This window comes from Haliotis cracherodii, unplaced genomic scaffold, assembly GCF_022045235.1.
Source record: "Haliotis cracherodii isolate W230 unplaced genomic scaffold, xgHalCrac1.p SCAF_18, whole genome shotgun sequence".
NCBI lineage: Eukaryota > Metazoa > Mollusca > Gastropoda > Lepetellida > Haliotidae > Haliotis > Haliotis cracherodii.
In genome coordinates this window covers 5,867,413-5,893,365 of record NW_027266273.1, presented here as the reverse complement: position 1 = coordinate 5,893,365, position 25,953 = coordinate 5,867,413, and the positions used below count along the sequence as shown (strand labels likewise).

The window sequence follows — 25,953 nt, the reverse complement described above, 5'->3', positions numbered from 1 at the left end:
GATGACTGGTATGTCTATTGCAACTGGGAAACTGAGTGGTTGTTGGATGAATGGTAGATTTTCAAAAATATAGAATTAAAAAACATGAAATCAGATGTAAGGGGAATGTTGATATTTAAAAACGTTTTGAAATCATTTGTTTTATTCCGAACGTTATTTCTTCTTCAATTATTAGTAAAGGCATGGATGTAAATATAATTATAGATCTTTGGTTAAGGCCTGTCAAAGTTGTCTTAACTTTAAAAAATTATGTTACTAATTTATGTTCATTCTACCGACTTGCCCATTGGTCTGCCTTCACATTCCATCTGCAAGCTCATTTACATAACACTGCATTCATGTTCCATGAGCAAATATCATTCACCTTACCACTGTCACCTTTGTTGACCATCGGTTCCTGTAACTTCAGAACGGTCAGCCTGTCCAGGTTGAGCAAGGAAGGCTGCCAGAATGACGACACAGTGACGCGTGAGAAGTGGACGTTGATCAGCAACATCTGTGACATGGTGTTGGAAGAGTTGCAGGTGAGCAGTGTTGCCAGGGGTTACTCTGTGTTGCCAGGGGTTACTCTATGAGATTCCAAGTCAGCAATCCGTGCTGGTCATGAGAGGTGATCAAGCTCTGTGACGTGGTTGATTGCGTGTCATCGTACCCCGATAGTATGGATCGATGATCATAATATCAATTACTAGATTGTCTGGTCCAGACTTTTATATTTACAGGCTACCATCATGTATTGATGGAATACTGCTGAGTGTGGCATCAAACAACAAACAAATGCCAGGGGTGAGTCAGGGGCACCTTTTCTCTGAGACAGACACGTTTGTTTTTGTCATATAATCGATAGTGTTATCAATGTGATAAACCACACTGATAAACTTGGTATCATGATCCAATAAGTATGCAAATGAGATCACCAAGCAGGAACTACTTTTCATAAGGTCCATATGTCGAAACAATGCATAGCTGCTTGATACTTTATCGCATAATGTTCCCTGCAAGCTTATAACAGATGAGATTCCTTATGTTGCTTCTGTAAACAAACATGTCTGCACTGTAATACAGGGAGCAGTTCACTCATTGTATTAATACATGGCTCCTAAAGTTACTTTTGCGAAAGAAAATATGTCTTAAACTTGGATAATTTTTTTAATGAAATTATATGATAAGTACAGTATTACCCTTGTGTCTTTCCATATCATAAATATATAATGGAGGTCAGGTGAAATGGTTTTTTTTAACATCGCGTTTTTATATTGGATTAGAAAAATATGTATTATGCTGACCAAAGCTGTCAGCAGGAAATCATATTATAGCTGCTTCTATCTAGTTTTGTGAGTTTCTGTACGGAGTTCCTCTGATGCCTAATGAAAGAAATATTCAAAAATGAAGGATTTCAAACATTTATTTAAATCATTTTCGCATATTTAGAGCAGTCCTTCAGACTAGAAACAAAGCTGTATGTCTCCACCACTTCCAAGGGATGTTGTTCAGGATTAAGGTCTGGTTGTAAACTACAAGAAGTTAACGATGTCCTTGAGAAGCTTTGGCCTTCCAGACTGGCTAGGTTTCCTTGGAGTTCAATATGGTGAATGCCATGGTATTATCTCTTGTGCATCCATTGGCAGTCTTTTCTTGTCTCCTCTGTCTTTGGACATGCAGTGATAACTCCATGATCTTCAGGATCTGATGGAATCCTGGACATGGATCATTGAAATTGTGAAAAATGAGCTACAACTTGAATTATAACTCTGAAGTGGGATGATCTCAACAAGGGACTATCGGTTCAGTGAGTCTTGGATGGATTCCTTCCAAAAGAGAGCACTATTTACCTTCTGAAACATACTCAGTTGTTGCTGGATGAGTGGAGATGCTGTCTGGGTCACCCATGGTAGTTCCAGCCCAGAGGGAACTGACCTTTACTGTCCTGGAATTGTCACGGTAAGCTTGGAGTCCAAGGCCTTCATGCTAAATCTGTACAGCTCACCTACAAATGTACCTGTATGTTTTAGTACAGTTGCCCCACAGTCACACAGGAGGTGCAGCTGCTGCAGATAGAGGTCCTTCATTCAGTGGTGAAAGTCTTGAGGAATTTTCTGCTTGAGATCACTGGAACACCATCATTCAGCTTTTTGGTAGAACAGTGGTCCTAACATCTCTGAGAACCAAAGTTCCGGAGGAGCTGGTGACATCCTTTTTAAAGTTTCCAGGCCAATGAAAGACTTAGACTGCAGTACCTGATTGTTAAGGTCGTATACCTCCTGGCATTTGCTATACATAAGTACTGATAGGAGAACTGTCCAATGATCTTGTCTTCAAGGGGATTGACCTTACATTTCCTTGTTCCATCACTGTTATATGCTCTTCAATACGTGACCCAGGCTGTGCTTGGTCCTGTCAAGTACTAGTGTTACCATGGTCTTAGCATTAAAGATGCTTTGTGGAACTGGGCCCTGCCTCTTCATTTCATTTTCTGAACTTCGATGGGAAATGTGAGGCTGCTGCGTTGATCTCCAGATGACTGATGATGTTATGGTTCTGTTTTCTCTTATGTTCTGAGGACTGCCTCCATGGTCTAGAGGTTAAGCGTCTGCCCGGAGAGCAGAAGGTCTGGGGTTCGATCCCCGGCTGCGTCATACCAAAAGACGTTCAAAGATGGTACCTGTTGTTACCCTGTCTGGCGATTGGCATTAAGGGGCTAAAACAAGGACTGGTCTGCTTGGAGTCAGTATACTGTGGGTGGGGTATTCATGTTAAACCTGCGGCATGGTATCTCAGTGTGCTAGCACTATAAATTGGCATCAGTCTGGACTAGTACAAGCAGCCCCACACACACGTGCATGTACGTCGCTATATAAGTGCAATAATCTTTGATGCGACATTAAACCCAGTTTCACCTCAACTCATCTTATGTTCTGAATTCTGGAGGTTCAGGTACAGAATAGGTCCATAGTACCACATTTTTATCACAACACGACTGAAAATGAGTGGGGTTGTGAGTATGGTTTTATGTCACTTCTAGCAATATTCAAGCAATATCACTATGAGGGACACCAGAAATGGGCTTCACACATTGTACCCATGTGGGGAATCGAACGTGGGTCTCTAGCCTGACAAGCGAATGCCTTAACCACTGGACTACCCCACCGCCGCTGACTGAAAATGGAATGAGGTGGTAACGATGTGTGACCAAGTTGATGTGCGTTATCATACCCTGATTGCGTGGAGCATTGCTCATGCCATCAACCACTTGTTTGCCTCACCCAGTCTCCCATGTATTGCTTTGCAGGCAGCTTGTGTGGCTGTAATATTGCATATCACAGTGTAAATAACATTCCCTCACAAGTAAACAAGAAAATCATACTTCCCCACAGTTATTGCAGGAAGACAGAACAAAAATGTTGGATGTGAAATAAGCAGTTTGTTATTTTCTTGACAATGTGCATATTTTAGGTAAATAATGAACAAGGTATATGGCCTTTATCATTTGATATGAAAGAGATAATGATGAAAAATATGTATTGACAGATAGCAGTAATGTTTCAGAGGTATTAGGTTTATAATACTAGTTTTTAGGATATGCCTATTTTGTACATGTGAGGAAGTTTTGTATCTGCTTCGTATATTTTCCCTCTTGCATTGATGTGATAGGTAAGTGAATCATTGGGAATCAAGTTTCCATATGGAAGAAAAACAAATAAATCATCATGTGTAATATTTATTCCCAGTGGACGTGAAAAAGTAAATCTGCCTGAAAAGTTGTAGTAATTCACACAAGATCCTGAAGAACAAACAGAATAGTTCTCTGAATTATTGATAACATACATCTGCTTCCATTCCATAAATATAATTTTCCATCAAAGCTGTTGTAGCAGGACTGAATCTGTGAATCATTTTGTCACTTCTCTCATCAGGGAATACAGCTTTCACCAAGAAGTTTTAAAACTGACAGTCTGAAAAACTATAATGTTCTGCTCATTGTCATTGTTCAGTGTTGTGTTATCACATATTACCGAAGGGGGTGTACAATGTGCCCTCCAGATAAATCATCACAACAACAGGAAGTGGTTTGGCTTTCCTTCAGAATGTCTGCTGTCACTCCAACTGTTGTGTATGGGAGTGTTTTAATGACACCATGTCAATAAAAAATGTCAACGCTAGAGAATAACAAGTCCGATTTCATTGGATGTAAAAGGCTTAACAGGAAAATTATATGAATGGATCACTGAAAATCAGTGACGACTCCAGGGCCCACTTGCGCAAAACGATCTTAGCGCTAAGACTATTGTAAGCCTATGCTAAAGTATGGGAGTTACGATCATCTTAGCGCTAAGATCGCTTTGTGCAAGTGGGCCCTGGTGTTGACGAAAAGGATAAGTATGTCCTGCCCCACTGGTAGCACCTGCCATCTGTCAATCTATTGCCCTACTAAGCTGAAGTGGTGATGACAAGATTCATATATTAATCATTGTCAAATTATCAAAGATACTTAGTTGTATACTAAGTATCAAACAAAAGGAAATAAATAAGGCCATGTGATGGAAGTACATACATGTGATACCTCCCGATCTGTCCGGCCCCTGGATAAGCGACCCTCATCATGGTCACCCGCCAGAGAGGCCCATTTGACCGGATGAGCCTTTGTCTAGTAATCAACTGGTAAATTAATCCATCTGGTAAAAGATTTAACAATGTAAACTGTGAATGAGTGAGTTGGGTTAAACGCCGCTTTTAACAGTATTCCAGTTATGTCACGGCGTATCAGGTTAATGTGGGAGGAAAGCCTAAAGTGATGCAGGTCTCAGACGTTTACCACTTCGGTGAAACCCACAAGCACAGGTGTGGTGCTGACAACCTAGAAACATAATAGGGATGAATCAGAATTTGAACCCGCAATCATAGGTTTCTGGTGTGCCCAGGGGCACAACTCTCCACAGCGAATCGTGGCGTCTTAGATGACTGGGCCACCCGTGCCCCAATGTAAACTGTAAAGAGAACTCGGATAGTCAGACAGGTGCCTGAACTTGAAATGAATAATCAGCCGAATACTTGTCACTTCCTGTTCTTAGCGTGTATATTCCCGCATATTTTAATACAAGGGCTGATATACATGACCCGCCCAGTTATACATGATTTTATTGGTTATCAGATTTATCAGAAACTCTGTTAAAACGCCATTATACCTTGAAATTGCACCATTGAAATGAAACTAAATATGACCAGCAGGCGCCGTCTGAACACACAATTACAATGCATGATTTGTTATTTCAGTAGTTGAAATAATGTTGAGTTACATGATCAGGGTTCCTCATGTGGTTTCATTGTCTTAAGTTAAAGTAAAACTCATGTTAATATGCTTGTTAGCTGACATTGTGACTCGTCTGCATGGAAATACCAACGCATCAAACTTTGTCAAATTTCGCGGGAATGTATCATGTAATTATTTTACGCAAATTGATTGACTAATAGTTTTCCAGTGTCCCAAATTATTAGTCTACTTTGCATACAAAAGTATTAATCAACCAATGAGAGTAATACACCTCGAGGGTCAGAAAGGTCAACAACATCAACAAGGCACATTTCATTCATAAATAGTAGTCAAACGTATTAGCACTTCCAAATATGGCATACATTTCTTGGAAATGGAACTTTTCTAGGGAATTTATTAAGTAAAGTAGTCAGACTATTAACAGACTACCACAGACAGAAAAACAGTATATTTTAATGAATTAGGGGTGATTATGTTGCATCACAATAAACACCATTGATATTTCTTTGTTAATTTTTACCAAAATCTCGTCAAACCTCGGTCATGAGAAACCCTGACGATTGGTTGGATTGAACATGTCGTCAAACGGTCTGTCTACCGATCATTTGTTTTTAATATCTGTTTGCGTTTATCTGATATGATCTATGACTAAAGTGATATGGGTAGGTGTGAATCTTATTATTGTTATTGGTCCATGTATCCTTAAAGGCCGAAGTATACTTGGGTCAATATGAAATCTACTTTGTGTGTGTACAGCTGCCTATTTCCATGGTTTTACGAAGTTTTATGATCAACCGACCATGACTTTGAATCTAAAGATGTAAATAGATATGAGTCTCATGCTACATTTAGACTCTGTCATTATTTTGTCCTTTTTAGAAAAAGAAATTTAATGGGGACCTGTGAAGATCCTGGGTAGAATAGGTATTCGGCAACCCATGCTTGCTGTAAAAGGCGATTATGCTTGTCGAAAGAGGTAACAAACGGGATTGGGTGGTCAGGCTTGCTAACTTGGTTGATGCATGTCATCGTATCCCGATTGGATCGATGCTCATGATATCAATCACTGGATTGTCTGGTGCAGACTCGATTATTTACAGACCGCCGTCATATAGTTGTAATATTGCTGAGTGCTGCGTAAAACAACAAACCAAACCAAAACTAAATTGGGACAAATTTAAATTATTATTACTCTCTCAAATTGTTTGTTTGTTGCATAAGTGAAGGCCTAGAAAGCATGTTCAATGATTATTGATAAGGAAAACTTACCAGTACCTTTGTGATGCTGCCATTGTAAATTGATAAAGTGTGATGACATTTCATGGGTGCTATATTCTCCCTCATAGATGCAAACATCTCTCTGAAAGTAAAGGCTTAATATCCCTGACACCCTCTGGCAATTTATCACATGTATGGAAGTCCAATGAACTCAACTCTGTGATTGAAGTTTGAACCCTACCATTGCCTGACATTGAAGTAATGTAGAGTAGATGGCCGTAAGGTTGTAGCACGTGCTGCATGAGAATATTGCTCTTGGATATGGAACCAGCCTACAGACTCGTGGCCTTTGACATTCCTCCAGTCCTTAATAACTAGTGTAGCTGGAAATGACGGTGTGCAGTGTTTCAAATAAATTGTAGGTTGGATATATATAATATTGATGCTGGTATTTGCCATTTTAGCTTCATTGTGTTCTGAAATACCAAGTTCAGCGTGAACTGAATTCTTTAATCATGTTTATGAAGTCATGAGAATCGTATTGGATGATAAATAAGATTTTAACTTTTTGTGTCTCTTCGTGTTAAGTCTATCAAAACAAATGAAACTATGTGATGGTTTCACATTTTAGCAATTCTCAGAGTGGTTCTATTAAATGAAGTTATAAATCAAGAACATTCCGTTATCATAACAATAGGTTGACTTTGATGTATGGTTTCTGTGTTGCTTTGACATTTGAAAAACAAGAACAATAATTAGGTGGCTATGAATATTATATGTATAACAACCTTCTCATAACATGGAATTACCTATTATCTGTCCTGAGAGTGATTGCTGAAAGACCCCTCCTTGGGCTCAGGACATTCACCATTCATTTGCTGAATCCAGATATATTCAAGAATTCCTTGTAACTTGTAGCTGAACCATTTAGCAGTGGAAATCAAATGTCTTAGAAGATACAAGAACCAATAGAGAATAATCTCATGCAGCTTGCAACCCGAAAAGCACTGAAAGGTTAGTCCCGCTGTGATATTGCTGGAATATTGCTGGAATATTGCTAAAAGCGGCGTAAAACCATACTCACTCACTGAAAGATTAGAACCTTGTGTCTGGAGCAATGGCTTTTTATAGGTGAGGTGAAATGGGGTTTAACGTCGCGTCCAAGATTATTGCATGTATATAGCGATGTACATATGCGTGTGTGTGTTTGTGTGGCTGCTTGTACTTGTCCGGACTGATGCCGATTTATAGTGCTAGCTCACTGAGATACCATGCCACAGTTTAACATGAATACCCCACTCAGACACAGTATACTGACTCCAAGCGACTAGTTCTTGTTTTAGCCCCTTAATGCTCCAGACAGGGTAACGACAAGTACCATCTTTTAACGTCTTTTGGTATGACGCGTCCGGTGATCGGACCCCGAACTTCCTCTCTCCGGGCGGACGCTCCACCACTAGACCACGGAGGCGGTCAGCTTTCTATACATTAATCAATTGAGTCTATTTTATTTCTGAGGCCACATCAGTTTTGCTAAGTGTTTTATGGGTTTTCTAGGCCATGAGGCCAAGATTGAGATATTATAAAGTACTCACTGCAGGCCTGGGGTGGAAAGCATTAAGTGGTTAAAACATTCACTTTTCACACGGAAGGCCTAGGTTCGATTTCCAACATAGTTGATATTGCTGTCAATTTGCTAAAAGCTCATCCACTCATTGCTGTTCAATGTGTTTATAGTGAAGATAATGGCTGGTACCAGCTCCTCACAAATTCCAAGGATCTACAGTAATTTAGTCAGGCAAATTCTCTGGGGGCTTTGGCAGATGTGTCTCTAAATTATATTTCTCAGCCTGAAAGGCACTTTTGATGATCATATTAGTTTATGTTACCCTTTCCTATGTGGTGTAGTCTTTAACACTTTTTGATTTTTTATTCTCTTTTCAGAGTGAAAAGTTTATTTGTGCAGTTTGCAAAATAAAGCGGAAATCCCGTATGCTGTACCCATGCGGCCATTATTCACTATGTGAGGACTGCGCTGATCAGATGTTGCAGGGGAAGAGGGAATGTCCGATATGTAAACAGCATGTGACGTCACACACTCGGGTGTATGAGTGAGGCAGTGTCCGATATGTAAACAGCATGTGAAGTCATACACCCTTTGGTGTATTTATGAGGCAGTGTCCGATATGTAAACAGCATGTCACACACTATATGAATGAGGGAATGTTGTTTGACAGCACAGTCAGCAATAGTCCAGCTATGTGACCTCGGACCCCATTGAAGCAATATAACATGCAATAAGCCAGGTCGAAGAACTTTCTGTAGTCAGCTGTTAGGACAAGCATTTTAGCAAAAATACCTCACTGTTTTTTGCATTCAGTACCAAGGGGCAGTTTTTTAGTTTGATGGGTCACCGTATGATATTGACCAATGAGTGATCACGTAATAGGTACCACGGTGAGATAACAGATTTCAAATGACAAATGACAGCTCAGTTTATGTCAAATTATGGCAATTTGGGTATTTCATTCTCTGACAACTATGAACAGAATCAGATGATATGAATATGATACTTACACACAAATACTACACTACACGTGACACAAAAATAAAATAAGGATTAAAAAAATGAAAGAATTGGTCCTCAGGTAATGACTTTTCAAAATATGGTGTGGGCGGGCGGTGTTATTGTTTTTGATTGTTGAAACTATTATGCAACCAAAATAAAAAGTTGTATACCATCAACCTGGGAAAGGGCTCCCTAGAATAAACAAGCATACAAACTCCTATTGCCACCATGACCATAACACAAGATGCTCAGTAAAGCAGTGCACATGTAAAGGGAAGCAACTGTGTGCTATATTGGATAAGATTGTTTTTAAGTGTTAGAATTATATAAAAAAAATGAAAATGGAAACAAAAACGAAATGTGCTGCGGACTTAATGATGATGTGGGCGGTGCCTGAGAACTAAGACTGTTATTTCTTTTTGCCTAAATGACATTGTTAACTGAGTAAGGGGCAGTGATGCATGGTTTCAAAGACATGGTTAAAATGATGCACAGAAATCAGGGTATGATATGTATCAAGGTATCAGGACATAAAATTTTAGAGTTATCAGCAAAAAGAAAAGTAGAAAAGTTTAACTTTAACAACAAAACTTCATTAACTTATGCAACAGCTAATGAAGATGTGTGGAACAGAAAAATGACTATTCGGGTACTTATCTGCAGTTGACAAACACACACTGCATCTTCTAAGTTTCAAAGTTAATACCACCGATTTTGATACTTGCCCAAGGGCAATATAAGTTATATATTCCTACTTGCCCAGTACTTCACTTTCATTGGTTGGGCAAGTCAGGCATACTAATTGAACACCCTGGTCTAACTTAATTATTCCCCTTGCAGGTGAGTAACTATTCATTTACCATTTTTAAAGTGATGTTTTCTACACACAGCTGAAAAACGTAAGTGATAAAATATTCACCAAGCTATTCCTTAAAAAAACTATGTAGTTACCGATGCTGGTGGCTTCACTCAGTCCAGGTGGCTTCACTCAGTCCAGGTGGCAGAGCTGTAAAGTCAGCTACCTGTTAACAAGAATGTAGCTTGTTGTTACAGTAGGTAGAAAGGTTCACACATCCTCTTGACTTTGATCTTAGTTTATATCAGGACTTGTAAGATGGAATTGACATCAGTAATCCTAACCGGACAGGGGGCGGTCGGGTAGCCTAGTGGTTAAAGCGTTTGCTCGTCGTGCCAAAGACCCGGGTTTGATTCCCGACATGGGTACAATGTGTGAAGCCCATTTCTGGTGTCCCCCACCGTGATATTGCTGGAATATTGCTAAAAGCGGCGTAAAAAGTCACTCACTCACTCACTCACTCACTCGCCTGACAGAAAAGTGTAGGTGTAGGGTGAGCCCTGCACTTGCAGGTAACAAGGAAAGGTCTGTCAGTCAGTGCACCTGCAGGTAAATCATGCTATTCAGGGTAATATTGTGTGATGTTTATGTAACAAAAGCTGATCATGAGTTCCAAAGTCACATTTGGATGGCAGATGTGTAATTATGAGACACCACCAACACATGATCAGACTGACACGTGGTGATTAAGCTAAAATGTTGATCAGTACCACTGTGTAGACATTGGAGGTGCAGAGGAGGGGCATGGTGCCCAGTGACTCAAGGCCCCACAATTCACTGCCATTTTGATGTAGCAGAAATCTTGGGTTTGCTGTTTATTTTCCTAAGTTTGTCAGCACCATACCCTGCATCCCTTTGGGCTTTCCTCCCACATTCAGCTGACACGCTGTGATATTACTGAAATTTTGTTCAAAGTGGCATTAAACCCAACTCACTCACTCACTCACTCACTCACTCACTCACTCTCACTCACTGATGACTGTTTTGCTGTTAGATTCATAATACACTACTGAATCATTGTCTTCTTGTCAACATAAGTTTATGTATGTACTTTGTGGAAGGTACTGTTTATCATATGATATTTTTCAAAGTATTCTTGGTTTTTCTCTCATACTTTTGATGGTTTGAGATGATGCTTGGAAGTGAAATAACATTCCATGTATGTGTTAGATTTGAAAAATATTTTATTATGAGTCATAAGGATTTGCAAGAATATAATGCACACACATACATAAAACACTAAGTCGTGTCCCATACATGCTCCCTGCTCAGATGTATTACGATATTTACACTTACAAATATTTTATATTTGATATACCTTCCTTTATTGTTGAATTAAATTATTGTCATTTATGAAATGTCTTTTGTCATTTCTTCAACATATTATGTCTTCACATATGGTTTATAGTTAATGTGATCAATTTATGTTAATATCAACTTTTATGGTGTAGCTATGATTTCATGACATGCTTATGTAGAAACAGATTTAATCTGTCTTATCTGTGCTATATCAACGACAATATTTTGAAATATTTTCTGGAAACTGAATTTGCACATCCTTCAGCAAAGTGATGATGTGCCATTTACAATAAAGAATTTTTCAAGTCTATTACTTGTAACATACTTGTAACATGTCAGACATTATGCAAGAGTGGTTCCTGTCTGGATCGGGGTGGTCGGGTAGCCTAGAGGTTTAAGCGTTTGCTTGTCACGCCGAAGACCCGAGTTTGATAACCGACATGGGTACAATGTGTGAAGCCCATTTCTGGTGTCCACCACCGTGATATTGCTGGAATATTGCTAAAAGCGGCGTAAAACCATACTCACTCAGTCATCATGTCTGGAGCAGTACCTGAATCTCATACCCATCAGAAGCCATTGGGTGTAGGTTAGTAGCCAATATTTACTCACAGAGGCTCTGGGTGGCCAAGTGGCAGAGGTGTGTAGCAGGATGAAATGTTTGTGCGTTCAAATGACAGATTGCTTCAATAGTTCTTGTGTGAAAACCTTCCTGATGTTGTGGACAGAGCACCTTCTTGGTGGTTCAAACCCTGGCCGCATCATACCAAAGATATTAAAAGATGATCCATTTTGTCACTCCCCGACATGCCAACTGCCTCTGTGGTGTAGTGGATAGGCCTCAGTCCTGGAAGGTCGGTGGTTCAAATCCTGGCCGCATCATACCAAAGATATTAAAAGATGATCCCTTTTGTCACTCCCTACATGCCAGCTGCCTCTGTGGTGGAGTGGATAGGCCTCAGCCCTGGAAGGTCTGTGGTTCAATCCATGGCCGTATCATTCAAGAGGGGATAGCCTAGTGCTTAAAAGCGTTTACTGAAGACCCAGTTTTGATTCCCCACATGAGTACAATGTATGAAGCCCATTTCTCGGGCCCCCGCAGTGATATTGATGGAATATTGCTTAAAACGGTGTAAAGCACACACACGCACACACACGCACACATACACACTCCCCACCAACTCATTGAAAATATCCCTAAAACCATGTGGCAAAAGGTTATTGTTTAATTGTGAGCCCTCCTTGTTTTTAGAGATGTCAATTCCCCAAATTGTTACCCAATATGACCTATGACATTAGAACTGGATGCCATTTTTCATTCCCAGTTTGTGGCCCAATGAAAGCCAGAGTCCCTACCAGCAGAATCAGTCTCCCTTTTGTAGCCTTGCCTCAAACACAGACAAGTCCTGCCAATAATGCCGATTGTGCCAAGCAGTTACAGATCCTCGTATCTATTTTTGGGTGCACGTTGACAAAGTGATTACCGCATCTTGAGTGAATGGCGGTTTATTAATGCATGAGGTTCAGGGCTTATGTTTGCAGATCAATAGAACAATGTGACGCCTCCGGCTCCCAAACCAAGAAAGTGGACAAGTTGCCAACTGAGTTGTGTATACATAATAGCACTTTTCCCTTTTTCCCTGGTTGTTTTCTCAAGAGAGACAAGAATGCTTAGATAAACAGCTTGATGATAGACATGATAGTAGCAAGAGGATGCCAACGCTGTTCATATATTTAATAGTTTTCATCAGAATCAAACATGATGTCTATACTTTCATGTGAAAAATCCAGTTTTTTTTGTAAAAACATTAGAATTGTTAGCTCACCTGAACTGAGGATGAGCTTATTCCCTAGCATGTTATCCATCGGTCAGTTTTTCCCTTAGCACCACATTTCTTCACCCAACTACTGGTCAAACCTGCATCATATTCAGACAATATGTCCTATGCCTTAACAAAATAGGATAGAATTGGTCTTCAACAACCCTTGCTTTTGACTCAAAAGAGGCGACTAATGGGAACAGGTGGTCATTCTCGCTGACTTGGACATCATATTCCAGTTGGGTTGTCAGTCACAGGATTGTCTGGTCCAGACTTGATTATTATCATACAGCCATCATTTTGCTGGACTATTGTTGAGTGTGGCATTAAACAACAAACAAACAAAATCAAACAGAATAGGACTTAATTACAAACACTACAAGGAGACATTGTTCATACATACTGTTACCATCCCCATTATTATTTTCTTCAACCATTGAATACATTGTTATGAACATTTGGAGTATAGGTTTCTGGTTGAAAACTTCAAAATGGACACCAACAGTGTCAATCTAAAATTGAGACTGGGAAGTGGGCTAAATATTAAATGAAGCACTCATAATATGTTGAACTATCTACATGGTGTATGGCTCATCACATGAACAGCTGATGGACAGCTGTGACAAATGGGTGAGTGAGTATGGTTTTACACCGCTTTTAGCAATATTCCAGCAATATCACGGTGGGGGACACCAGAAATTGGCTTCACACATTGTACCCATGTCGGGAATCGAACCCGGGTCTTCGGCGTGACGAGCGAAAGCTTTAACCACTAGGCTACCCGACCGCCCCTGCTGTGACAAGAACACTTCAACTGGATATACAGATATGAAAACATCCCTTGTTCCTCATGCTCCTGGTGTGCACCAACCAACATGGGGATCAGGTGGCCAGGTAGCTGATTGTATGTCATCATACCCTGATCCCCTGAGACCACCTCCAATCTTCAGTTGCCTGAAGGTTTCATGCAGGTAGGTTTAGTCTCGACACTGGACCGAATGCTTTGAATCTTGCATACTCTATGTACTCTATGTGAGAGATCCTTGGTATACCTACAGGATTCATGCAGGTACTTAGCAGCCCAAACTCTCATGATCATTCATTGTGGGACTTCAACCCTATAGTAGCCTGACCCACCGACAACCTTGGTTCAGTGAAGGGTCAACCTGCCGACATAAGTATCAGAAGAATTCCAGCAGACTTCACCTTCCCCCACTGCTCAGACTCCACCTTCCCCCACTGTTCAGACCTCACCTTCTCCCACTGTTCAGACCTCACCTTCTCCCACTGTTCAGACCTCACCTTCCCCCACTGTTCAGACCTCACCTTCTCCCACTGTTCAGACCTCACCTTCTCCCACTGTTCAGACCTCACCTTCTCCCACTGTTCAGACCTCACCTTCTCCCACTATTCAGACCTCACCTTCCATCACTGCTCAGACTCCACCTTCTCCCACTGCTCAGACTCCACCTTCCCCTGCTGTTCAGTCTCCACCTTCCCCCACTGTTCAGACTCCACCTTCTCCCAAGGTTCAGACTCCACCTTCCCCCACTGTTCAGACTCCACCTTCCATCACTACTCAGACTCCACCTTCTCCCACTGTTCAGACTCCACCTTCCCCTGCTGTTCAGTCTCCACCTTCTCCCACTGCTCAGACTCCACCTTCTCCCACTGTTCAGACTCCACCTTCCCCTGCTGTTCAGACTCCACCTTCCATCACTGTTCAGACTCCACCTTCTCCCACTGTTCAGACTCCACCTTCCATCACTGTTCAGACCTCACCTTCCATCACTGCTCAGACTCCACCTTCCCCCACTGCTCAGACTCCACCTTCCCCCACTGCTCAGACTCCACCTTCTCCCACTGTTCAGACTCCACCTTCCATCACTGCTCAGACTCCACCTTCTCCCACTGTTCAGACTCCACCTTCCCCTGCTGTTCAGACTCCACCTTCTCCCACTGCTCAGACTCCACCTTCCCCCACTGTTCAGACTCCACCTTCTCCCACTGTTCAGACTCCACCTTCCCCCACTGCTCAGACTCCACCTTCCATCACTGCTCAGACTCCACCTTCCATCACTGCTCAGACTCCACCTTCTCCCACTGTTCAGACTCCACCTTCCATCACTACTCAGACTCCACCTTCCCCCACTGCTCAGACTCCACCTTCCCCCACTGCTCAGACTCCACCTTCCATCACTGCTCAGACTCCACCTTCCCCCACTGTTAAGACTCCACCTTCCATCACTACTCAGACTCCACCTTCTCCCACTACTCAGACTCCACCTTCCCCCACTGCTCAGACTCCACCTTCCATCACTGCTCAGACTCCACCTTCTCCCACTGTTCAGACTCCACCTTCCCCCACTGCTCAGACTCCACCTTCCCCCACTGCTCAGACTCCACCTTCCATCACTGCTCAGACTCCACCTTCCCCTGCTGTTCAGACTCCACCTTCTCCCACTGCTCAGACTCCACCTTCCCCCACTGTTCAGACTCCACCTTCTCCCACTGTTCAGACTCCACCTTCCCCCACTGCTCAGACTCCACCTTCCATCACTGCTCAGACTCCACCTTCCATCACTGCTCAGACTCCACCTTCTCCCACTGTTCAGACTCCACCTTCCATCACTACTCAGACTCCACCTTCCCCCACTGCTCAGACTCCACCTTCCCCCACTGCTCAGACTCCACCTTCCATCACTGCTCAGACTCCACCTTCCCCCACTGTTAAGACTCCACCTTCCATCACTACTCAGACTCCACCTTCTCCCACTACTCAGACTCCACCTTCCGCCACTGCTCAGACTCCACCTTCCATCACTGCTCAGACTCCACCTTCTCCCACTGTTCAGACTCCACCTTCCCCCACTGCTCAGACTCCACCTTCTCCCACTGTTCAGACTCCACCTTCCCCCACTGTTCAGACTCCACCTTCCCCCACTGTTCAGACCCCACCTTCTCCCACTGCTCAGACTCCACCTTCCCCCACTGTTCAGACTCCACCTTCCCCCACTGCTCAGACTCCACCTTCCCCCACTGCTCAGACTCCACCTTCCCCCACTGCTCAGACTCCACCTTCCCCCACTGCTCAGACTCCACCTTCCCCCACTGTTCAGACTCCACCTTCCCCCACTGTTCAGACTCCACCTTCCCCCACTGTTCAGACCCCACCTTCCCCCACTGTTCAGACTCCACCTTCTCCCACTGTTCAGACTCCACCTTCCCCCACTGCTCAGACTCCACCTTCCATCACTGCTCAGACTCCACCTTCCATCACTGCTCAGACTCCACCTTCTCCCACTGTTCAGACTCCACCTTCCATCACTACTCAGACTCCACCTTCCCCCACTGCTCAGACTCCACCTTCCCCCACTGCTCAGACTCCACCTTCCATCACTGCTCAGACTCCACCTTCCCCCACTGTTAAGACTCCACCTTCCATCACTACTCAGACTCCACCTTCTCCCACTACTCAGACTCCACCTTCCGCCACTGCTCAGACTCCACCTTCCATCACTGCTCAGACTCCACCTTCTCCCACTGTTCAGACTCCACCTTCCCCCACTGCTCAGACTCCACCTTCTCCCACTGTTCAGACTCCACCTTCCCCCACTGTTCAGACTCCACCTTCCCCCACTGTTCAGACCCCACCTTCTCCCACTGCTCAGACTCCACCTTCCCCCACTGTTCAGACTCCACCTTCCCCCACTGTTCAGACTCCACCTTCCCCCACTGCTCAGACTCCACCTTCCCCCACTGCTCAGACTCCACCTTCCCCCACTGTTCAGACTCCACCTTCCCCCACTGTTCAGACTCCACCTTCCCCCACTGTTCAGACTCCACCTTCCCCCACTGTTCAGACCCCACCTTCTCCCACTGCTCAGACTCCACCTTCTCCCACTGCTCAGACTCCACCTTCCATCACTGCTCAGACTCCACCTTCCATCACTACTCAGACTCCACCTTCCATCACTGCTCAGACTCCACCTTCCATCACTACTCAGACTCCACCTTCCATCACTGCTCAGACTCCACCTTCCATCACTGCTCAGACTCCACCTTCCATCACTGCTCAGACTCCACCTTCCATCACTGCTCAGACTCCACCTTCCATCACTACTCAGACTCCACCTTCCCCCACTGCTCAGACTCCACCTTCCCCCACTGTTCAGACTCCACCTTCCATCACTACTCAGACTCCACCTTCTCCCACTACTCAGACTCCACCTTCCCCCACTGCTCAGACTCCACCTTCCATCACTGCTCAGACTCCACCTTCCATCACTACTCAGACTCCACCTTCCATCACTGCTCAGACTCCACCTTCCATCACTACTCAGACTCCACCTTCCATCACTGCTCAGACTCCACCTTCCATCACTGCTCAGACTCCACCTTCCATCACTACTCAGACTCCACCTTCCATCACTGCTCAGACTCCACCTTCCATCACTACTCAGACTCCACCTTCCATCACTGCTCAGACTCCACCTTCCCCCACTGCTCAGACTCCACCTTCCATCACTGCTCAGACTCCACCTTCCCCCACTGTTAAGACTCCACCTTCCATCACTGCTCAGACTCCACCTTCCATCACTGCTCAGACTCCACCTTCCATCACTACTCAGACTCCACCTTCCATCACTGCTCAGACTCCACCTTCCATCACTACTCAGACTCCACCTTCCATCACTGCTCAGACTCCACCTTCCCCCACTGCTCAGACTCCACCTTCCATCACTGCTCAGACTCCACCTTCCCCCACTGTTAAGACTCCACCTTCCATCACTACTCAGACTCCACCTTCTCCCACTACTCAGACTCCACCTTCCGCCACTGCTCAGACTCCACCTTCCATCACTGCTCAGACTCCACCTTCTCCCACTGTTCAGACTCCACCTTCCCCCACTGCTCAGACTCCACCTTCTCCCACTGTTCAGACTCCACCTTCCCCCACTGTTCAGACTCCACCTTCCCCCACTGTTCAGACCCCACCTTCTCCCACTGCTCAGACTCCACCTTCCCCCACTGTTCAGACTCCACCTTCCCCCACTGTTCAGACTCCACCTTCCCCCACTGCTCAGACTCCACCTTCCCCCACTGCTCAGACTCCACCTTCCCCCACTGCTCAGACTCCACCTTCCCCCACTGTTCAGACTCCACCTTCCCCCACTGTTCAGACTCCACCTTCCCCCACTGTTCAGACCCCACCTTCTCCCACTGCTCAGACTCCACCTTCTCCCACTGCTCAGACTCCACCTTCCATCACTGCTCAGACTCCACCTTCCATCACTACTCAGACTCCACCTTCCATCACTGCTCAGACTCCACCTTCCATCACTACTCAGACTCCACCTTCCATCACTGCTCAGACTCCACCTTCCATCACTGCTCAGACTCCACCTTCCATCACTGCTCAGACTCCACCTTCCATCACTACTCAGACTCCACCTTCCATCACTACTCAGACTCCACCTTCCCCCACTGCTCAGACTCCACCTTCCCCCACTGTTCAGACTCCACCTTCCATCACTACTCAGACTCCACCTTCTCCCACTACTCAGACTCCACCTTCCCCCACTGCTCAGACTCCACCTTCCATCACTGCTCAGACTCCACCTTCCATCACTACTCAGACTCCACCTTCCATCACTGCTCAGACTCCACCTTCCATCACTACTCAGACTCCACCTTCCATCACTGCTCAGACTCCACCTTCCATCACTACTCAGACTCCACCTTCCATCACTACTCAGACTCCACCTTCCATCACTGCTCAGACTCCACCTTCCATCACTACTCAGACTCCACCTTCCATCACTGCTCAGACTCCACCTTCCATCACTACTCAGACTCCACCTTCCATCACTACTCAGACCCCACCTTCCCCCACTGTTCAGACTCCACCTTCCCCCACTGTTCATAGGTTATGTAGAACAGCTAGGGAATGGACACCTGCAAGAAAGTTAAAACAGGAACAAATGGAGAACATTAGTCATCATTTGAATGCTAAAGTTAAATCAAGACTTTTAATCAATAACTGTTCTAGAATTACACACCACAAGAATATCCTTGACGAAACTGTTTCACTGATACGGCATGATGGATACCTATTGGTAGACAAACCAAGGAAAATCCAGATATGTTTCTTTTGATCACCATTGTAGCTTTTTCCAAGAATTGCCATGGGTATAAACCCATGTCCTTAATATCAGGTGATAAACAGTGGAGGTATACACCAGTCCTCAGGGGTTTCAGCTGAATGTTCTAAGCAGCTGAAAACATTTCTTTCAGAAACAAGTAATTGCAGTAAGTGTACAAGAGTGTTTTCTCACAGATCTGAAGAACATAAAACAAGTTTAAAACACAAAAATAAGTCAAGAAGTTTTAGTTTGACAGGGTGCATAGCTCTTATGGAACAGCTTTGGCATTTAAATGGACAGTTCAGTGACTGGTGCTGCATGACTCGATGGCATTACGGTCTAAGCAGGCAGTTACGTCCTCCCAAGTCCCCCCATTGGAGACAACATAATGTCTTCTAAATAGGGGGTAGCACAGTTTGTCTTGACCTGAGTTGAAGAAAAGCTTTCAGTTCATGAATTGTCTATTCCAAAATTCAGACTATTTTTCTTTTAAAAGGTAAGATCATATTTTATCAGTTTGTCACTGATGCACTCACATGTGACATTTATCTTTTAGGAAATTGATCAAATTGGGTACAAATGTTTTGGAAATAGAATTCTTGGTCGGTCAATGGCAGAGATGCAGTGTCAGTCAGCTACAAGGAAGTGCAACTGCTAAAGTAATATGGGTGAGTGTGGCTTTACGCCGCTTTTAGCAATATTCCAGCAATATCACAGTGGGGGACACCAGAAATGGACATGAACCCATGTCGGGAATCGAACCCGGGTGTTGGGTGTGACGAGTGAACGCTTTAACCACTAGACTACCCGACCGCCCCCCAACTGCTAAAGAGGGGCATGGGGGGTGCAGTGATCAGATGCACTCTACTTCATCTTGTGTGCCTTAAATTAGCTCCAGGATCTTTGGCAATTGTTTCAAATCCATGACCCACCTTGATTATTGTCTATCAGGCTCATGCTCCTGGTTTCACTGAAGGGGGTTGAATGGTGTGACCACTGAAACATTTGACTGCTGTGATGTGACTGAAATGCTGTTTTGTGCTGAATCTCTCACTGATTCATGTGCTGTAGTTATCATGGTATATCAGGAACTAGATATGTATAGAAGAGTGGTCAGGTGATGCTTGATCAAAGACACCAGTTCCGGGGACAAGGCACCCTGAAGAGAGAGACTGTTCTAGGTTTTTTCTGGAATCTGCCCACTGCTCTGAGCTAGTATCGACATGTGTGAACAGCAGGGATATCATATTATAGAACCTTTTTGTAGACCCATGGGATTTCGGGGACAGGCTCAAAACTGTCAGGAATCAAATGTCTTTTTCAAGGTCATATACTCGCTGTCATTTACCCACATAATAAATATTTAATATTTTTGTCATGTTATATGTAGATGATTCAAACTTTGTGAACATGAAATCCTCGAGTGTCCTTTCCATATTGTCAAGGTCACTGAGATTTTCAGTCAGAAGGTAGATGTGCCAGAAACCTATGATCATGGGTTCGAATCACAGATTCTCCCTGTTTATGCTGCTTGGTTTGTCTGCAACCTGTGCTCATGGGTTTCTCCAAAGTGGTAAGAATGTAAGACCTTCATCACATAAGGATTTCCTCCCACATAAAACAGACACACCGCTATATTACTGACCTACAGTACAGAGCAGCTTTTAATGCAACTTACTCATGCTGTGTGTTCAGTTCCCAATTCAATTTAGTGAAATAAAATCTACAGGTAACCTAGCTCTACATTGGAAACACAGTATGTCTATATCCTAAATAGACAGAGCTTGTAACAGGCAATTTGTTTTTGAAGAAATTAGGATTTGAATGACCTCTGGGTCAAGGTCACTTTAAAGGTGAAAGTAGATGTGCCTGTTATTGTTCTTTCTTCTTTTTCTCATTATTTTTTAAATTCAATATTTTTTGTTGTTGTTTAACACTACTCGGAGGTGTGTAAATAAGCCAGTCCGGGGCAATACAGTGATTGATATTGTGAACAAAGTCTTTGAACCTGACCACCCAATCCATTACCTCAACTCATTTCATTTCTAGGCAATTCAGAATGGTTATGTAAACAGTATCAAATTTATTCAGTCAATGAAGGATTTTTTTATCTTGTCGGGAGATTTTTGGCTATAAAGTCCTGCCAAGTTTGATACACGTCATTCAAAATGCAAATTGTCAAGTAGGTTATTGGCAACCTATTTATTACTCAATCTGATGTTAATGACTTTTTACATGCATGTTATGAGGACCAGTAGACATTAACATCCGATTATTGGTTAGTTTGTTCACCACATTACACAGTCAGCAATATTCCAACCGTGTCATGGCAACCTGTAAATAACCAAGTCGTTGAAAGCAATTCAGTGGTCGGAATGTTATATGCACACAGAAAGTCCGACCACACAATCCCCACTTCAGTTGGCTCACATTGAGCTGATAGAGCCACCATTGAGTGGTCGGAGTGTTATATGCACACAGAAAGTTCGACCACACAATCCCCACTTCAGTTGGCTCACATTGAGCTGATAGAGCCACCATCGAGTGGTCGGAATGTTATATGCACACAGAAAGTCAACCACACAATCCCCACTTCATTTGGCTCACATTGAGCTGATAGAGCCACCATTGAGTGGTCGGAATGTTATATGCACACAGAAAGTCTGACCACACAATCCCCACTTCATTTGGCTCACATTGAGCTGATGGAACCACCACTGAGTGGTCTGAATGTTATATGCACACAGAAAGTCCGACCACACAATCCCCACTTCATTTGGCTCACATTGAGCTGATGGAACCACCACTGAGTGGTCGGAATGTTATATGCACACAGAAAGTCAACCACACAATCCCCACTTCATTTGGCTCACATTGAGCTGATGGAGCCACCATCGAGTGGTCGGAATGTTATATGCACACAGAAAGTCTGACCACACAATCCCCACTTCAGTTAGCTCACATTGAGCTGATGGAATCACCATTGAATATTCCCTGTGAAACACAATGTCATTCAGAAAGTTGGCAAATGTAGCAAATGTTATGCTTGGGGTTACACTAATTTTGTAAAGTACAAATTCTAGTACCAGTACTGGTACTTTACTTTACAAAGAGAGTGCAATCCCCAGCGTGACATTTGCTGCAAGATATTCACTGCTTCCAAACATGCAATTTCTTTGGGGAAAAGAGTTGCCTATCAATTTAAAAAAAATCACAGAACATTTTTTTCAGGACATTTTGTATGTCCAGTGAACAATTTATCTTTGTTGTAAAACCTGAGAGACGTTATTTTTTTAGATATCCCAGACCATCTCTAGAATATCAAGTGATCCCTAACCGAATACATTATGTCAGATGTTTGTTTAGTATTTTTTTTAAACCTACTTTAAAAAGATTGGTTGACAGTATCATTGACGTACAGTTGTTAGGATGAAACATATTGAACAAAATGTCTATATTTAGAAAGAAACATACATCACCCAATTCCTTAGACTTTTTGTACAAATCTTACCTCTCGTGGAAACATGCCAAGGTACAAACTATTTTGACTTTGAAAACTATAAAGTAATCTATAACTGGAAGATACAAAACACACAAACAACCAAAGCCCCTTACAGGAACAACACTGAAGCTCTTTTCGTGATCACAAGCACAAACAGGTTCACCGAGTCCATGAACACGCTTGTCCCTTGCTGTTTGAAAAGTGAAGTTTTATTTGTAGTGAAAGTCTTTTGTAGTGTGTACAGCACCATTAGCCTAAGCTGTAATATATCTGGGACTGGCTGTGTGGTAAATCAAACAATAACCTTAAAAACTAGACGTGGCTCTTCCCAGTGTGTTGTGGCATCTGTTTTTGAACGTGTCTTGAGACATAACTGGTCAGGGGAGGAACTCGGTTATGTCTGGCATCATGGAAGCTCCACGTAAGCCTTAGCCCAGCTTGTTACGTAATACTGACGTTTTTGCACTAACAAATTTGGCAGCATATGCAGGTTGTGAGAGTGTTTGTAGCAGATCGTCAAATATTGCCTGTTTTAAATAGCTGAGCTGTTGGAAGGTATTGGAGGGGCACAGAGGGGGGTGGGGCGGATATGGAAACATTCTAACTGGATGTGAAGGACACACAGAGGGGTTTGGTGGGTGAATGTTTTATCTGGATGTGAATGACACACAGAGGGGTTGGGTGGGTGAATGTTTTATCTGGATGTGAAGGACACACAGAGGGCCGGTTGGGTGGGTGAATGTTTTATCTGGATGTGAATGACACACAGAGGGGTTTCGTGTGTGAATGTTTTATCTGAATGTGAATGACACACAGGGGTTTGGTGGGTGAATGTTTTATCTGGATGTGAATGACACACAGAGGGGTTGGGTGGGTGAATGTTTTATCTGGATGTGAAGGACACACAGAGGGGTTGGGTGGGTGAATGTTTTATCTGAATGTGAATGACACCCAGAGGGGTTGGGTGGGTGAATGTTTTATCTGAATGTGAAGGACACAGAGAGGGCCGGTTGGGTGGGTGAATGTTTTATCTGGATGTGAATGACACACAGAGGGGTTTCGTGTGTGAATGTTTTATCTGGATGTGAAGGCCACACAGAGGGGTTTGGTGGGTGAATGTTTTATCTGAATGTGAATGACACACAGGGGTTTGGTGGGTGAATGTTTTTTTCTGGATGTGAAGGACACAGAGGGGTTTGGTGGGTGAATGTTTTATCTGGATGTGAATGACACACAGAGGGGTTGGGTGGGTGAATGTTTTATCTGAATGTAAATGACACACAGGGGTTTGGTGGATGAATGTTTTATCTGGATGTGAATGACACACAGAGGGGTTGGGTGGGTGAATGTTTTATCTGAATGTGAAGGACACACAGAGGGGTTGGGTGGGTGAATGTTTTATCTGAATGTGAAGGACACACAGAGGGGTTGGGTGGGTGAATGTTATATCTGGATGTGAAGGACACACAGAGGGGTTGGGTGGGTGAATGTTTTATCTGAATGTGAAGGACACACAGAGGGGTTGGGTGGGTGAATGTTTTATCTGGATGTGAAGGACACACAGAGGGGTTGGGTGGGTGAATGTTTTATCTGAATGTGAAGGACACACAGAGGGGTTGGGTGGGTGAATGTTATATCTGGATGTGAAGGCCACACAGAGGGGTTGGTGGGTGAATGTTTTATCTGAATGTGAAGGACACACAGAGGGGTTGGGTGGGTGAATGATTTATCTGAATGTGAAGGACACACAGAGGGGTTGGGTGGGTAAAATTTAAACTGGATTTGAATGACACACAGAGGGGTTTGGTGGGTGAATGTTTTATCTGGATGTGAAGGACACACAGAGGGGTTGGGTGGGTGAATGTTTTATCTGGATGTGAAGGACACACAGAGGGGTTTGGTGGGTGAATGTTATATCTGGATGTGAATGACACACAGAGGGGTTGGGTGGGTGAATGATTTATCTGGATGTGAATGACACACAGAGGGGTTAGGTGGGTGAATGTTATATCTGGATGTGAATGACACACAGAGGGGTTAGGTGGGTGAATGTTATATCTGGATGTGAAGGACACACAGAGGGGTTTGGTGGGTGAATGTTTTATCTGAATGTGAAGGACACACAGAGGGGTTTGGTGGGTGAATGTTTTATCTGGATGTGAATGACACACAGAGGGGTTTGGTGGGTGAATGTTTTATCTGGATGTTGAAGGGGGGTTGGGTGGGGGAACTTTGTGACTGGATGTGCAAGGGCACCCAGAGGGGTTGGGGGCAGTAAACATTGTTACTGGATGTGGTGTTGAGCATGAGGAACATAATAACTGTATGCCCATCATGGACAGCTGCCTCTCTTTATGCTTACCTAGGCTAATGTGGCTCCTGTATTTTGTCCACTGGTTGTCATCAGCCAACACCATCTGTCAGCATGTCTGAATGCACTGAGTTGATGTTGAAAACTGGCATACATTTGTTCAAGGGAATAAGACAGTGATTTATCAGCGATTTTTGGTAACAGTTGCTATATTTTCTTGTGTAATGTGGTTCCTGACTAGTACCAATGTATGGGCTCAAACTATAGTTTATCAAACTGTTCATGCAATTTTGGCTTTGTTCTTTGACATAGCATTCAAAGTCTTTCCAAATGGACCAGCTCCATGATCTAATGATAGAGCGCCTGCCTGGCGAGCGGAAGGTCTGGGGGAAGGTCTGGGGTTAGATCCCAGGCCACGTCAAACCAAAAGATGTTAGAAGATGATACAGTAAACTACAGTTATAACGAACACTCTTATAACGAACTGACTGATATAACAAACTTACTTGTTAGCCCCGGCCATGTGTTGCATTATGTTGTATATATGCTTATAACGAACTACGGTTATTGCGAACTAAAACGGGTAGTCCCTTTGAGTTCATTATAACCGTAGTTTACTGTACTTTGTTGTTACCCTGCCTGCTGCTCTGCATTAAGTGGCTAAAACAAGGACTGGTCAGCTTTGAGTCAGTATACTGTGTCTAAGAGGCGTATTCATGTTAAACTATGGCATGTGTATCACACTATAAAATCGTCATTACTCTAGCAGTACAGTATGGACTAGTACAAGCAGCCACGCACATTTGCATGCACGTCACTATATAAGTGCAATAATCTTGAATGCGACGTTAAACCCGATTTCACCTGACCTCATCTCTTTCCAAATGCAGTCTGGACAGTAAATGTCTTCTCATCTGAAACTAATGAAAATATAATCTGGACTAATGAAAATATAACTTGGCA

The 25,953-nt window shown here is 43.4% G+C and overlaps 1 protein-coding gene across 1 annotated transcript in view; it reads left to right on the top strand.

Annotated features, from left to right (window-relative positions):
• The window catches only part of LOC139465204 (uncharacterized), a 44,637-nt gene extending 35,962 nt beyond the window's left edge, over window positions 1–8,675 (top strand). Inside the window, exons 17-18 of the mRNA XM_071246869.1 lie at window positions 410–524; window positions 8,432–8,675. Of these exons, the coding sequence (XP_071102970.1) occupies window positions 410–524; window positions 8,432–8,602 (286 nt within the window). The 3' untranslated portion in view covers window positions 8,603–8,675. The remainder of the gene's footprint in view (window positions 1–409; window positions 525–8,431) is intronic.
• The last annotated feature ends 17,278 nt before the right edge of the window (window positions 8,676–25,953 follow it).